The 15028-nt window shown below is 45.3% G+C and overlaps 1 protein-coding gene across 1 annotated transcript in view; it reads right to left on the reverse strand.

Annotated features, from left to right (window-relative positions):
* Nucleotides 1–4435: 4435 nt before the first annotated feature.
* PCSK4 (proprotein convertase subtilisin/kexin type 4) overlaps nt 4436–15028 on the reverse strand; it is a 1746539-nt gene continuing 1735946 nt past the window's right edge. Inside the window, exons 14-15 of the mRNA XM_069646705.1 lie at nt 11072–11191; nt 4436–5821 (exon numbers count right to left, since the gene is read on the reverse strand). Of these exons, the coding sequence (XP_069502806.1) occupies nt 5259–5821; nt 11072–11191 (683 nt within the window). The 3' untranslated portion in view covers nt 4436–5258. The remainder of the gene's footprint in view (nt 5822–11071; nt 11192–15028) is intronic.

Consider the following 15028-nt stretch of genomic DNA (forward strand, 5'->3'; position numbering starts at 1 on the left):
TTTTGTTCAATCCTGGAATTCATTAACCCTTGAGAGTCCCACAATTCTAAGTCTGTAGCTTTTTTACTAAAACTCTCTACAGGAAGAATCCATTAGATGAATTCACTCATTTGGCTTTACTGCTTTACTTGTAGGTCCATTCCCGGGGAAAGTTCCACTCCAATCACTGCCTAGGTATTTCCTGTCCTCTACTGTGCTTGATTGCTTACTTGGTTCCTCAGCACTGTCTAATCTCTTTGTATTCCTTTGCAGCTTGGGTATTGGCGATGTGTGTTCTCCCTGCTCTTTTATTCAACTGACACCTCTGCCTGTTCCAATTGAAACAGCAGAGAGGTACGTTGTAAAGAAGAGCCCCTCTCTTGAGGAAGCCTGAGTCTTGAACTCAGGGGAGCTGGAGTTGGAGGCTGGATATCGATTCTTGTGAACATATCGTCTCCAAGGTCATCTATCTTCCTGGCCTATTTATGACAACCTGAAACCCTCCACCCAACTACTTATATTAGGCGATTTCAACTTAGGATTCAACGACCAAACAGACAAAAATGCCACAGAAATAGCCAATACGATCAAAGCACTAGGACTTACTCAAAAAGTCTCTACACCCACCCACATAAAAGGGAGAATACTGGACTGGGTAGCCGACCTCAACTGCTCTGCCACTATCACATCCATCCTGCCTTTAGCATGGACAGATCATTCTTTGATCTCCTTTCTCTTATCCACTGTCAGACCCACTCCACTGGTCCGACCACGAGCGCCACCATGCCTAACCAGAAGTAATAAAAGTATTACGGTAGAAAAAATCATCCCCGCCATACTGCCTACTCTCAATACACTGTCTGATAATCTCGACCCCAGCGGCCTAGTTCAGGAATTCAACAATATTATGCTTACCACTCTGGATAAAATTGCTCCTATCAAACTCAGACCGAGCAAACCCATAGCCCACCTAAACAAATGGTTCACCCCACAACTCAAAGACCTTCGCACCCTAAAGAACAAAAGTGAAACAAACTGGAGACGATGCCCATCTAGCGAGAATAAAGCCAAATTAACTGTACTCTCCTCACTCTACAAAAAGGAAATCTGCCAAGCAAAACGTAACTCATATGACCAACGCATTGCTAGCTCAAACTCAAGCATGAAGGAACTCTTCTGCATACTCAAAGAACTAGAGTCCCCTATTGCTACCCCGGACGTCTGCACCAAGGACAAATCCTGGTGTACTGACATACAACAAGCCTTAGAGCATAAAATCGATACACTTCAGAACAAAATCCAATTAAAAAAGAAGGCTCTAAACTTACAGCACCTGCCTAACATTATCCAGCCCAATGAGCCACCACCGGCACACAATGCCACATTCCACTTCTCAAAAATGTCCATCCTAGAGGTAGAAAAAATCATCCTATCTTTAAAACCCTCAAACTGTAAAGGGGACATCTGCCCTGCACAGCTAATAAAAGACGCTGCTAGAGAACTCTCCCCATTTATAACCAAACTGATAAATGCCTCTTTTGCTACAGGTACTATACCTGCCAACCTCAAGCAATCCTGGGTGCTACCACTCCTCAAGAAACAGACACTTGATCCCCTCATTCCCACTAACTATCGACCTATTACCACGGTCCCATTTTTACTAAAAATACTGGATAAAGCCGCCTACACTCAAATACAGAAGCATTTAGAACTGCACAAACTCCTGGGCAACAGACAATCCGGCTTCCGTCCAATGCACGGAACTGAGACTGCCTTAATCGACCTTAAGTCCCAGATAGACGAACTGAGAGACAAAGGAAGGACGGTACTCCTGCTCCTACTCGACCTTTCCGCTGCTTTCGACCTGGTCAACCACAAGGTCTTATGTCGGCACCTTGACTCTGCAGCTCACTTCTCCACGGACGCTATCAAGTGGATCGAGTCCTTCCTGAGTGAGAGGACCATGAGAGTCTTCTCCTCCTCAGCATCTGCCGAGCCTACACCCATCCTATGCGGCGTTCCGCAAGGATCCTGCGTCTCGCCCACCCTATATAACATCTTCACTAAGCCATTGTTCGACGATCTGGACCAGCTGGGTGTCACCTACACTAACTATGCAGATGATACTCAGATTCTCCTACCACTTTCTGGGGATTACAGTGCGGACACGGGCCTAGTGAACAAAATTTACCTTATCATCCAAGCATGGATGGCCACACACGGCCTATGCTTGAACGATGATAAGACTGAACTAATAATATTGGGTTCGCAGGCCAATATTAAAAAACTAGGTCAAGATTACTCTTCCTTCAATATTGACGGCAACACCATTAAAGTCTCCAAGGAAGTAAAAACCCTGGGATTCTACTTGGACTCCACACTATCCTTTGACAAACAGGTCAAATCCCTTACCTCGTCTACGGCTTACACATGCAAACTTCTTAGAGCTGGTAAACCATTCCTCTCTGACTATAGCTGTCTGATCCTGGCTAGAGCTCTTATACTCTCTAGAATCGACTATTGCAATGCCCTTTACATTGGGGCTAACAAATCCACCACTAATAAACTCCAAACGCTACAGAATAATGCCTTAAGAGCAGCCCTTGGCATAAATAAGAAAACCCACATCTCTGCCTTGAGACATCAACACAAATGGCTCTCCACATCCAATAAAATACTTCTAAAAACACTCTCTCTGACACACAAAGCTTTGAACAACGCGGCCCCCAGTTACCTCATAGACAAACTTCAGAGAAGAACTTCTCTCAGACCCACTAGAATGGGGAACACTAACTGCCTAAATATCCCCAAATACAAACTGACTACCATCGGGGGCAACAGCTTCACTGTTAAGGCAGCCAGAAGCTGGAACTCACTGCCCCAGGAGTTAAGAGCTGACCAACCATATCCACTCTTCAGGAAAAACTTAATAAAGCATATCACTGCCACCAATCCTTAGTTACCCTTCACCCTTCCCTGAAGACACTATCCTGCAATCAAGAAACAGTATACCTTGCTATACTCTCTCTTTATGTAAATACTGCTGCCCATGCATGTGTACTCATATAAGTTTTATATCCTAGTGCACGCACCTCTGATCCAGCCCTATTGTTCATATTGTATATATCCTGTAATCATACTATACTGCCACAGCCCTATTGTTCATATTGTATATTTCCCGCATTCATGCAAACTAGCCACAGTCCTATTGTTCATATTGTATATCTCCTGTCTGTAACCTGTGTAATCATGTAAGCCTTGCATTTCCTTGTCATTGCGCCCTTTTACTTACGAGTCTGGTGCGCTTAACAAATGAATAAACAAACAAACAAACAAACAAACGGAGCAGTGAGTAACAGCTGCTCACAGGCCTTTGATTTAATGAATCAAAGCAGAGACTTGCTCGCCAGCAGATCTATGCTTTCAGTCATTAAATCAAAGGCCAGCTTATCAGCACTGTGAGCATAACATCATTTGCCTTGCTCACCGGGAAGGTCTCTGCTTTGATTCATTAAAGCAAAGAACCGCCCACCAGCACGCTGTGCACCGCTCACCGTGCGGGTGAGTGTGCCACTAATTTGGGGGCACCCTCCCACACATGCCCCCCAAATTAGAGTGTGCCTCTGTGTTGGGTCGTAGGGGTGCATTTGTATCACACATTCATACACATTCACTCACGCACGATGCACCCATACACATCACTCTCATATTCACACATGCAACATACACTCTTTCATTCACGCATCCAAACATACACTCATTCATCAAGCACGCAGCCAGGCACACAGAATCTGCTCCTCCAGGTCTTGCAACTGCTGGCTCCGTGCAACATGAACAGGAACCAGGAGGCACTTCCTGGTTCCTGCACATGTATGCAGGAGCTGGGGAACCCCCTAGTGTAACCCTCTCAGCTTGTTGCAGCTCAGTGTTTTTACTAAACTGGCTTGGCGGAGGCTCATCCAAAATGTGTGGTCCATTGCCCCATCACCCTTTATCGAGCAGCTGGCCCTGCCTGTTTGCCCATTTTGTCTGTAGGGCAAATAGGCCTGGACGTATGTTTTGTTCAATTCTTAGTGGACTGACACAGTCTCCTGATTCCTCGTTATTTATTTGCTTACCTTAAAAAACGTTTTTGTTGTCAGTTATGTTCATTTTTGGGCCATCTTCCTCTGGTTGTTCTTGTTTTTTTAATCAGACTGAAGAGAACGCCCAACAAGGGATTAGCTGTAGAGGTCATACCCCCTTACTGGAAGGATTTGCTGCTTTCCCTATCAGTGCTTGCTCTGATCTATGAATGGGTGGTTTAGAACATTTACTGTAGACCCCTAAATCCTTTCAATGCCACAATTTATTTAATTGAATGAATTATGGGAACCACATAACACCAAGTGGGAACCAGTCTCGAATCAAACCAGCACACACCAAAATGTTGCAAGCTAAAAAGTTTGACCATGCTTCTATGCTTTATTTAACATCAAGTCCAGATTCTGACATGAATAGAACGCTATGCCCAAGCACAGAGATTAGGGGAGCAAGCGTGGAAAGAGTGGAGAGTTGGCATACTTTACAGAAACACAAGATTCACGAACAACATACTCAAGGAAGATTCTCATGCTAATAGTATATCTGGGGTTTTGCTCGAAATAGAATAAAGCATTGAGCTGCTGCTAGGGATGTTCACTGTGGCATTCTAATTGGCTTCCCCAGAGTTCTCATGAACCATTACATAGGGCATTGATTCCATGTCTTTTCAGCAGCCCAGTACATCTGCTCCAGCCATAAACAAAAAATGCTTGAAAAAATTGGACACCACCAAAATCCTGTGGCTGGTTCACTATAGATGAACATTTAAATACAGGATTTTGCTCACTGTGTCGCACTGTTTTTTGGTTTCAAAAGATCGTATTCTGCATTGTTATGGTGCTGGAAAACAAAATAGTCTACAATTCATATACTGCAATGGATAGTAGGGACTTCTGAAGATTGATACTGTACTTCAGGAAATAAAGTCACCATTGTTAATCAATGCCACTTACTCACACACGCACCCTCAAAATAAACATCGCCCAACCCGCACCTAGTGTGAGCAATGGGTGTAACCTTGAGAAACGACTTCTAAGATCTCCCTTGTACAGCTTTTCTGCTCATCTTCATCTTCTACAGAGGATCTTTCCCAATGTTTGTTTAAAAATTAAATACTGCACAATCCCATGTCGGAATCCATCCCAGAGAGGACAGAGTCTCGCCCCACTTCCAACAGCACAGCTTAGGAACATTTCTTATGGGGGAGAGGGCTTCTGGCTCAGAGAGGTCACTTGTTGTGCGTCACTTGAGACCACTCCTTCTGCCCGATTCTCAGTGGTTCCCGAAGTCTCCGTATTTTCCATGCGCATAACCCTCATCTCATAGCCAGAGTCTTCTGGTTGGCTAGCACGCCCCCTTCGACGCCTCCTACTCACCATCCGTGTGAGCATCCAAGAGATGATTGCAAGAAGGCAGAACATGGCCATAGGTGCGCCGATGATTATGGCGGCGGTGGCTGTGATGCGACTTATTCGTTCGTTTGGGTGGACGTCCATTGCCTCAGCCCGAGGAAAGAGAGGTGGTGAGCAGGAGTGCAGCTGGCCATTGAACTGAGAAAAGGGAGTGCATGCTGTGCAGTTATTAGCAGACCTCCCACTGCATGTGTAGCAGGATGGGTGGCAGGCAGCACAGACGTTGGTAAAGATATCTTCTTGAGATAGAGTCTCTGCTTGCTTTATCTTCATAACTGTTTTGTGGTATTTTGGAGGACAGTAGGACAGGCACAATTTTCCGAAGGCATAAAAAGGACCATCACACTCTGTGGAAAGAACATAGATTATGTGTAATTAGACGGTGCCTTTCTCAATTTGCTAACATACCCAATGTAACATTATAGGCTCAAATATAGTTAACTGACTTCACCAAAGTAAGCTCTTGTAAGGATGAGGGGACACAGAATGTACCCCTCTGATCTGGTTGATGGCACGAAAAAGAATCGTGAGTCACGGCATCTTCATATTTCAGGGATGTGTACTGAATGAGTATGCCCCTTTAGAATTTTGTTTTCATATCCAGACATAACTATTGGGGTACAGGAGCACCTATTCTATTGACGTATACAACAGCAGGTCATATAACCATGTGAATGCGAGGACTATCATTTTCCCAAATTGATTTGGATGTTGTGTGCACCAGAGAGGAGCCTGATATTGAAAAATGGGAACAAATGCAACCTCTAGCATTGCCACGTTATACATTTTTGGTGGAAAATGTCCTACTGCCCGTTGAATACCCTGGGGTGGGGAAGAGTCCCTTTCCAAAGGAGAAAAAAAGATATTTAATGATTCTACAAGGCAGAGTATCTTTGGTCTCTCCACTGATACACAAGTCAACTTGTGTTTGCAGGTATGCTAAGCCCAAGGTGATACCCTTCTGCATGGGTTGCTGGGTTGTAGGATTATAGTCTGCAGCTGAAGTAATACTGGCTGTTAAAGACCTAGGGCTTACAGCGGCAGGTTATGCTAATAGTAACCGGGCCAAACAACTGAGTGCTTTGTAAATGGAGGTAAAAAAATGTTTCCAAAAATAAAAAGACAGTTACCATCGGGACTGGAAGCGAGCTCCTACACTAAGGAAAGAGCCAAGCGAAGAAACTGTGCTGCAGAGTTAAGGAGAAGGCACAGCTGTTGGATATTTGGTATGTAAAAGCTGTTGGATATTTGGTATGTGGGTGCACTTTCACGTTTCATGGTACTTCGGCCCTGTATTAGCAGTTATTACCCTCAATCCCAGCTACCTTCAATGGAAAGAGACACCGCGCCCTCCTATACAAACTAAATTCCTGACCCATTTCTCATGCATTCTGTCCTCAGGAATACTCTATGTCATTTGTAACTATGTAAATGTTGGCCTCATATTCTCAATGCAAAACATACTGTTATGCCCTCTAGTTAATGTCCCCGGCACATGCTCCTACTCTCACCCCTTCACCACCCGGTTGACATCATTTAACACAACAATTCCCTTATGTAAAGGCCTCTTACTCTAGGACTTCTTCTGCTATTACCTACTTTAAAAGTAATTTATGTTCAAAATGACAACCTGTTCTTAAATACCCAAATGTATGCAACCCGATTGGCCAAGATCCACCTCCCAAATGTTGGTGCTGCTTCCTGACACAGTGGGCCTCATTACACGGAAGGCGGTGATCCAGGGTGCTATTAGCACCCTGGACCATGCCGGTAAATTACCGGCACCGCCTTGGCGGTAAGGGGATTTACCGCCCCATTCCAAGGTCGGTGGGGCGGTAAATCCCCCTTCCGCCATTGCCCTTCCCCATTCCCATTTCTGCCCCATAGGGCTCTATGGGAATGGAGAAGGCGCTAATTACGGCACCGCAATTTTGCGGTGCCGTAATTAGCTCCGAGGTCCCTTAGCGGGTTGGTTTTTAACGCCTGCAAAAAGCAGGCGTTAAAGCACCAACCCGCTAAGGGACCTCGTAGTACGGCGGTAAGGGTTAACGGTCACCGTTGCCATTAACGGTGACCGTTAACCCTTACCGCCGTCCGTGTAATGAGGCCCAGTATCATTTGTCCCTCTCTTGAAATAAGGGTCAACTCATTTTTACAGATGCGCCCAACTTTTGATAATGGTCTCTTGAAGGGGGCTGTGCTAATGTACAGTAAATCATGGCACAGCCAATGCGACCTTGACCTTGAATGAGGCCACTGCACATACAGAATGGTTTAAACTTGTGCAGCTTGTGGCAAAATGATCACCCAACAGCTGACTCGTGTTGAGTCGCAACTGTTCTCCAACTGTTTAACCTAATTCAGTGGTCTTCAAACTGGTGGCCCTGCCCCACCAAGCAGTCCCAGAGGATGTCCAAGGGGGGCAGGCACAAGGCTCTTTGGAAACAGAGGACAGTGACTGCTTTTAATAGAAATTATAACCAACCCAGGTATTTGGGGGTCCGGCTAGAATGTTTGCCCAACAGTGCTGAGCACAAACAAAGTTTGGGAGCAACTGGTACAGTCCAACCACTTTATTCTGAAGCTCCTTGTAGGCATGTATAGCGTGTTACAAAATCCTAAGGACATAAAAATATGTGCAGGATGACTCAACTGAAAAAGGGCTCTCAACTAGAAAAAAGGGAAAAAGACTACTCCCAGAGAGCATGTTCATTTAAGGCAGTCCGAAAGCAAGGATGTCCAATCATGTTCACTTGAAAGTATTCGTTTTATATTCAGGGCAGTTGGGCTGTGACATCCGCTCCATGCATGTAAGTCATTTTCAAATCAGTCCCCCGTTTTTAGAGGTGCATATTGGTTGAAATACTTTCCAGGGGCAGCTCTATGTATTCTGATGAGGAGGGCACTTCTTCGTTTTGAGAACAGCACAAGCTGAGATGCCATTGTTGTTTTTTTATTTCCTCTGGGTCAGCAGCAGAAAACGCTGACACCCTCCTAGACGTTGTATCTATCATCAGATGCAGTAATTCAGAAAGAATTTGTGTGTTATTGTTCCACGCTACTCGCACTAATTAAACTGCGCACGGCCCCCTGTTGGGTTCAAGTGCAAGGCAATTGCCTGAGTGGGAGTTAAAGGTCAGCCTGAATGGTCTGCTGGCGATTGCTGACACTGGACAATGTATTACCGGAAAAGCCTTCTTCCAGCAAAGCCCCCGTGTCTGGAGTTGTCCAGCATTGGCATCTTCCATGGATTCCTCTGCGGGGAGCGACACCACAGAGGAAATCTAAATTGCTGCTCAGTACAGTTGTGTTGCTTATCTGCAACTGGGATTACCCAGCATTCTTAATTTATATTTAAAAATGTGACGCGCAATCTTAAACCTGGGGACTATTCAGAAGAGAGAATTGGGAGAAAGATGGAATGTTTCAGAATATGGTATTGCGACTTTCCGATGTCTGATCCTGCTGCTGCCTAGTGACACCCACATGACAGCATTAAACCCAGGGTGTGAAGCCACTGAACGACCAGGAAAGATTAGATCGCAAACAACAACAAAAAACGTTTAGTAGGAGGGCGAGGGCCTGGTTTTTAGTGTGAGGGATTGTAAAAAGAGAACCTATAGCTTCATCAGCTGCCAGTCCAAGGCCAACGGTGTTGCTGGCATTGGTTATGGAATGCAGAAGTAGTGTGGGCTGTGGCCAACAGTGCCGTATTTTGCAGGACTTTCCCGTATTTATGGGGTTTGTCCTGTGTCCTGCATGCACCTTCTGCAGAATAGGGTGAAGCCCGACTTTGCTTCGGCCTTGCCCTGATCAAAGCCCATGTAGCTCTCCTCACACTTTCCTGTTAAAGTCTAGCACAGGATAACAGGGCTGCCCTCTCGAGGGTCTGGGCAGCACCCTAACATGTTGCCCTAGGTCAAAAAAGTATTACAATGAGAGCAATTAGACACTGATGGGATGGAGGGGGTCTGTTATCAGGGACTTTTCTCCCTTAAAAAATGCGAATGGGGTGATGAGAAATAGAAAGGGTGCAAAATGCAGCATGCTGTTAAAAATAAAATGATGGGGGTCATTATAAATTGCGGTATCCTTCCAGTAATTCTAGCAGGATACCAGCAAACGGTATTACCGTTCCCACCACCTGATATGCCAGGATTATGGCATATTACAGGTGGCAGGAATACCGCTAAATCCCCATTCCATGGAGTCCCAAAGGACTCCATGGGCAATTGCTGGTTCTACCAGCACCGGTAAGGTTGCCAGACATTTCGTCGAAAAAAATTGGTCAACCAGACAAATGGTCGAACCAATTTGGTCGAAAACCAAATGGTCGAAATTTTTTTTTTTTTTTTTTATTTTAACCCTTTTTTTGGGGGGGGGGAGGTCCCCCCCAACCCCCTTTTTTTCTCTAAAAACCCCCTTTTTAACTAAACGAAAACCCGAAAAATAAATATATAAATAAAAAAAAAAATTCGACCATTTGGTTTTCGACCAAATTGCAGTCGACCAGTTTTTTTTCGATGAGTTGACTGGACACCCACCGGGGTAATACCAGTGCTCTTGGCTGGAGGTAAATCAGGCTGCACCACTGGCAAACTTGTGTGGTTTGCCGGTCCTGAAATGTGCCTGTAAACGGAATTGCCTGCACATTAATTCCGGACCGGCAAATTTATAATGACCCACTATCGTTTTAGAATCCCAAGTGAGCTTGTTTTCGCTCACATTACTTTGCCTGGTGTTACTGGGAACCTTCAAGCCATAATCCTTTGGCTCAACATGTTTCTATGTCAATTTATATAGTGTAAGGTTAGTTTATTATGTTATGCGCGTTCTTTTCAAGGCATTTCTAGAAATAACCCCTTAATTAAGATTTATACCCGGGGAAGATATGTGGTCAACTGCTTAAATTGCCCACATTCAGTTTTCACCCCCTAACCAAAGTGTGTGATCCTTGGCAAATCATTTATTCTCACCGTGTGTTATCTGGAGTCCCTGTAAGTGATTCAGTATGTAGCTTATGCGATTATATTATTGTGTTACTATTATAAGCGATTATAAAAAGAATCTTCATTCCTGTTTAATGAATGTAGAGTTGCCTCATATATAATAATAGTATTTTGCCACTTAACTTACTCATGGCAACTTCTTGTAATGTCACTTCCCATGGTGCCTCTCAGTATCAAAGATTGATAATCCTTCTTGCAGTGCGGTTTCTGTGAAGTCACCTATGTTGATATCAACACATATGAAAATTAGGACGTTTGAATATGTTTTGCCCCACAGGTCCTAGACAGAGGTCTAACAAATGGGTGTCCTGCATGTATGATGGTCCACAGTTTTGTTATTTTGTGTGCTGTTTATGTGTTAAAATGCCATCGGCCATTAGTTTCCGCAAAAAGTGGATGATAGGGGGCGCGAATCCCAACATATGGAAACGCATGCACAGCAGGCTGCTTCTGATGCGCTACCATGTCTAAAGTGTGTTGCCAAACCATTTTGTAAATTGGCAAGCTAGAATGCAGCAGTCGGAGGCCTGCACCTCAATCTCCCCTCACCCATCCCCTAATGGAAGAGGCAGGAGTCCGCACACTTACGCAGGCACAGTCCTTCTGTGCTCCAAGTCAAGCACTCGCTCAGGACGCTGCTGGCGATCACTCGATCAATCACGCCTTCCTCTGTGCCGTAGAGCTGTAGTGCGAACTTCTTCAGAATCCCTAAAGAGGGGGGTGGGGGGGTTGGTAAAGAGGAGGGGGGCGGGGAGGGAGATCGAGAGCGAGAGAGAGAGAGAGACGGGGGAGGAAGGGAAAGAGTCATAGAGGGAGGGGAGAGGGAGAAAGATAGAGGGGTTAGATACAGAAACATTGCAGCAGGGTGGGTCCGAGAGCAGCAGGGGTTGTTCCAGAGACGCACCCAAACCACTAAACTGCTAGGAAATCCACCCATAATGGCATTTCCCATGCACCTAGGACGAGCATACTGGTCCTTAGAACGTAAGGGGATTTATAATCTGAATGTATAGTACAGGGGAGCTGTGAGGATGGGTGCCGTGTGCAAGGTCAATAAAAGGTAGTTGCGAGCGCTGTAGGGCCTTTTCAGGTAGAGTGCCAACGTAGCATGGGCAGTAGGAATGGATGCAGGACAAAATTACACATAAAACAGTGCAGCATGTGTAGTCAAGACGGGTCCAGTAAAGCCTGAGTGGTCAATGGAAGTCATGGTTGGTACCAGTGCAGCAGGGGCAGTCTGGGTATAAGAACTTCAAGGGCAGTGTCAGTACAGCAGGCTATTCAGGGGGTTGTGCCAACATAACAGGAATATTCTGGGTGGGTAACACTACTGCAGCGGTAGCGTGGATGAAAAGTGCTACGGGGGCAGCCTGCGTGGGTTCTAGTCAGTGGTGGAAATGGAAACAATTCAAAGGGGAATCCCACAAGGGCCGGGGTGGGGGTGGAGTTTGGAGGAGGTGCGGAGTTCAGAGGAGCAGAGCTGGAAGGGTTTGAGTTGAACTCCGCTCAAAGGAAATGTTATAAATAACATTTTTAAAATGGTGCAATTTCTTTCATGCTGCTTCTTTCCAAACTCCACACTGTACACCAATTCCACTTTAAATCACAGCAGTGCACCCAAAATATATTATCATTGACACTTAAAAATCGTTTTGGTATCCCCTCATCTGATGAGGTGTGAAGCCAAGCTGCAAGCGATGCAGTGGGGCTTACATGTGAGGAAGCTGTGGTAAGGAGTCTATTTTGCATGGCATTTGCCAGACTTCAGAAAAATTGTTGTCTATTGATTTCTATATCAACCTTTCTTCCTCCATGCAAAGTAACCCCTTGACATTTTAGAATATTGGGGGATTCTATGGCAAGTTTGGTAACCTCTGCTTGCCTGCCTCCTGCTGCAACATGTGCTGTAAAATTGTTTTGACATGGGGATGAGTATGGCTCTCTCATTTCAGTCAGTGTGGAAACTGGTGCCCCCATAGCGAAAATCAAAAGCTGGCACTCATGAATACGCACAGAAATGAACATAGCTCAAAGTCATATATACAAATGTAGTTCAATTGACCTTACCCTTTAGAAGAAAGTGCACAAGACAAAATAGCATTGGTCATTACAAAAATAAATCACCAGAAAAATAACCTGAGATGAGATTTTACAAAAAATACGCTGGCAAAGTATAAAAGGTGCTCAACTTTTTAAACCTAGCAATATATACTACAGTATTCCCTGGAAAACAAAATCCAAATATGGGACATGTACTTTGATGATAATTTTATGTGATCTTGTGGATAAGTGTCAACACTGGGAATGAGAAAGCTTTCCGGCCTCAAAAACACCCAAAGGATTTTGCGTCTGCCCTTTCAAAAAAGGCATCACTGTCCACCCACATGTATCCTTTCCTTGTTGCCTGAAAAGCAGCACATGGCCACACTCAGGGGAAAAATAACGCTCCAGTCTCCAGGATTGCAAACTCTCTTGCCAAACCCTGGGCAAACAGTCAACACTCACTTGTCCTCTTGTCCTTTCCTCTCTCACCCCCATGTGTGGCTCTCAATATTACTCTCTTTTATAAAGATAACTTGAAAAGTACACACACAATAGTAAAGTACTCGCACAAATATATAAAACCTTATGGAAATATGCTAGGCAAAACGTTTTCAATCGTGGCATTGTCCCTCCTCCCTCCCCCTTGAAAGACTACAAATACCAGAATGCAATTCTGCAGAAGGCAAAAAATGGCCTGTTGATTTTAAAAATGTACTTTCAAGACTTAAAGGTGACCTGTTTTGTGTTTCAATGTTTGGCAAAGGCATGCTGTATATATAATGTGAGGAAAATGTTACATTTTACCTAAAATAAACGCTTTATGTTGTGCTACATATGAGCATGTGAAAATAAGGCAGATCATTTGAATCGGTTTGCAGGGTATGTTTCATTGTACTGGAAGAGTGCATATATTTAGCAAGATAACTGGTCCTTTACATGTGCGTTCAAAATAAAAATGTCCTTTTGCAGTTCTTTACACAGAACCGTTAACGTCTTGCCCAAAACAATGGTCTGTTTAATGAACCATCACTTGGAAATCACTCGCAGTTTAAATGCTCTGCTTGAGGAAAGAAATAAGCAGTACTTACTGGGCCTGCAGGGTCTGATGGGCCACTTGCAGGAGGGTATTTGTCTCAAGCGCGTCCCAGCAGGAGGTTGCCTCACTAAGATAAACAAAAGGGGAACCAAGCCTCGTAATTGGAGGTAGGACTGCCCCTTGTTAAAAAACATTTCTTTGTCCAGTAACGCGGAATGGGGAACCTAATGCAGCTAAGAGTCAGGGACACTTAAGCTGGGGCAGAAGAGCATAATGCAAGCATACATTAATCACAAGCACTAAAAGGGAGGGAGCCATCCCTTCCCCTTTTTTCCTGCTGTTATTCCCGATCCTAGCTTGATCACCTCCCCCTTTGGTAACACAGGCAGGAACACAGGTAGTGTTAGCAACACCCAGGAAACGGGTCGCACAAGAGTGCTATAGGGTTCCTGGCTGCCAACAGCCAGCAACAGGGGAAGGAAGGGAGCAAGGGACGAACCAAAGAAGAAAGAGATACCACACAGAAGTGTGGATGATTGTTGGCACCAGCTGGCCAGCATTGGCAACCAAGCCCGCAGCCAAATGCATGGCCTCAGGCCATGCTTTACAAATATAAAGAGGGCCAGCTGGAGCCGATCTCCATTGGTGCCCAGCATCATCCTGTCCTGTCATTAACACTGTGTCTCACATGAGGGACCACAGTCGCCTCAGCTGTGGTTGTGTGTTGCCCTGTGGCCTGTGGAGCTGTTTTTGTGTCCTGTCGATGCACCATGGCTGTATCCTTCCCAACACTCATTGGGCCTGTAGATTGAATACTCACAAGGTGCCTTTTTTGGGTGGAACTATCCCACTGACAGAACTGGCTGGCAGTATGTGCTTCCTGGCGCTGGTTGGTGCTAGTGTCCTGTAGGGTCCCGCAACATCAGTCTGTTCCTGGGTGTCTTGAGTGCCTGTTGTATAATTCAGATGTCCATGAACACAATGTTGCTGAGGTGCATGGCGATACAACATCGATTTTCACTTATACAATTTCTTCACTGTGCATTGTTCCTCCGGGGGCAGTGGGACATGCATCATGTGTCTGCCACTGTGTTGGGACCATGTATTGGGTAGGGGCAACCAGGGGACAGGTGTGGGGTGCAGTGCTTACTATGGATGTGCAACCCTGGTATGGGTTGACCAACAGGGTGTCCTGTCCAGATGTGTGTCAGGACTGTTGAGGCTTTGATTGTGGTGCAGCCGTAAGGTGATTGCACTGCATTGAGTTGTGCGTGAGTCAGGTGGACGTGATGACGGGCATGCAGTGTGCAATGGGTGGCTCCATGACGCATTGATGCTGATGGGCTGTGTGTCTGACGTCCATGCACATGCTATTGTCAAATGGTTGCATGTTGAATGTATTGCATGTGCATGGATGGTCACCATGTGCCGGGTGGCGGGGGGTTGTGCTCTACGCTGTGGGTGTG

This window comes from Ambystoma mexicanum, chromosome 1p (genome assembly GCF_040938575.1).
Source record: "Ambystoma mexicanum isolate Mex_15411 chromosome 1p, UKY_AmexF1_1, whole genome shotgun sequence".
Taxonomy (NCBI): domain Eukaryota; kingdom Metazoa; phylum Chordata; class Amphibia; order Caudata; family Ambystomatidae; genus Ambystoma; species Ambystoma mexicanum.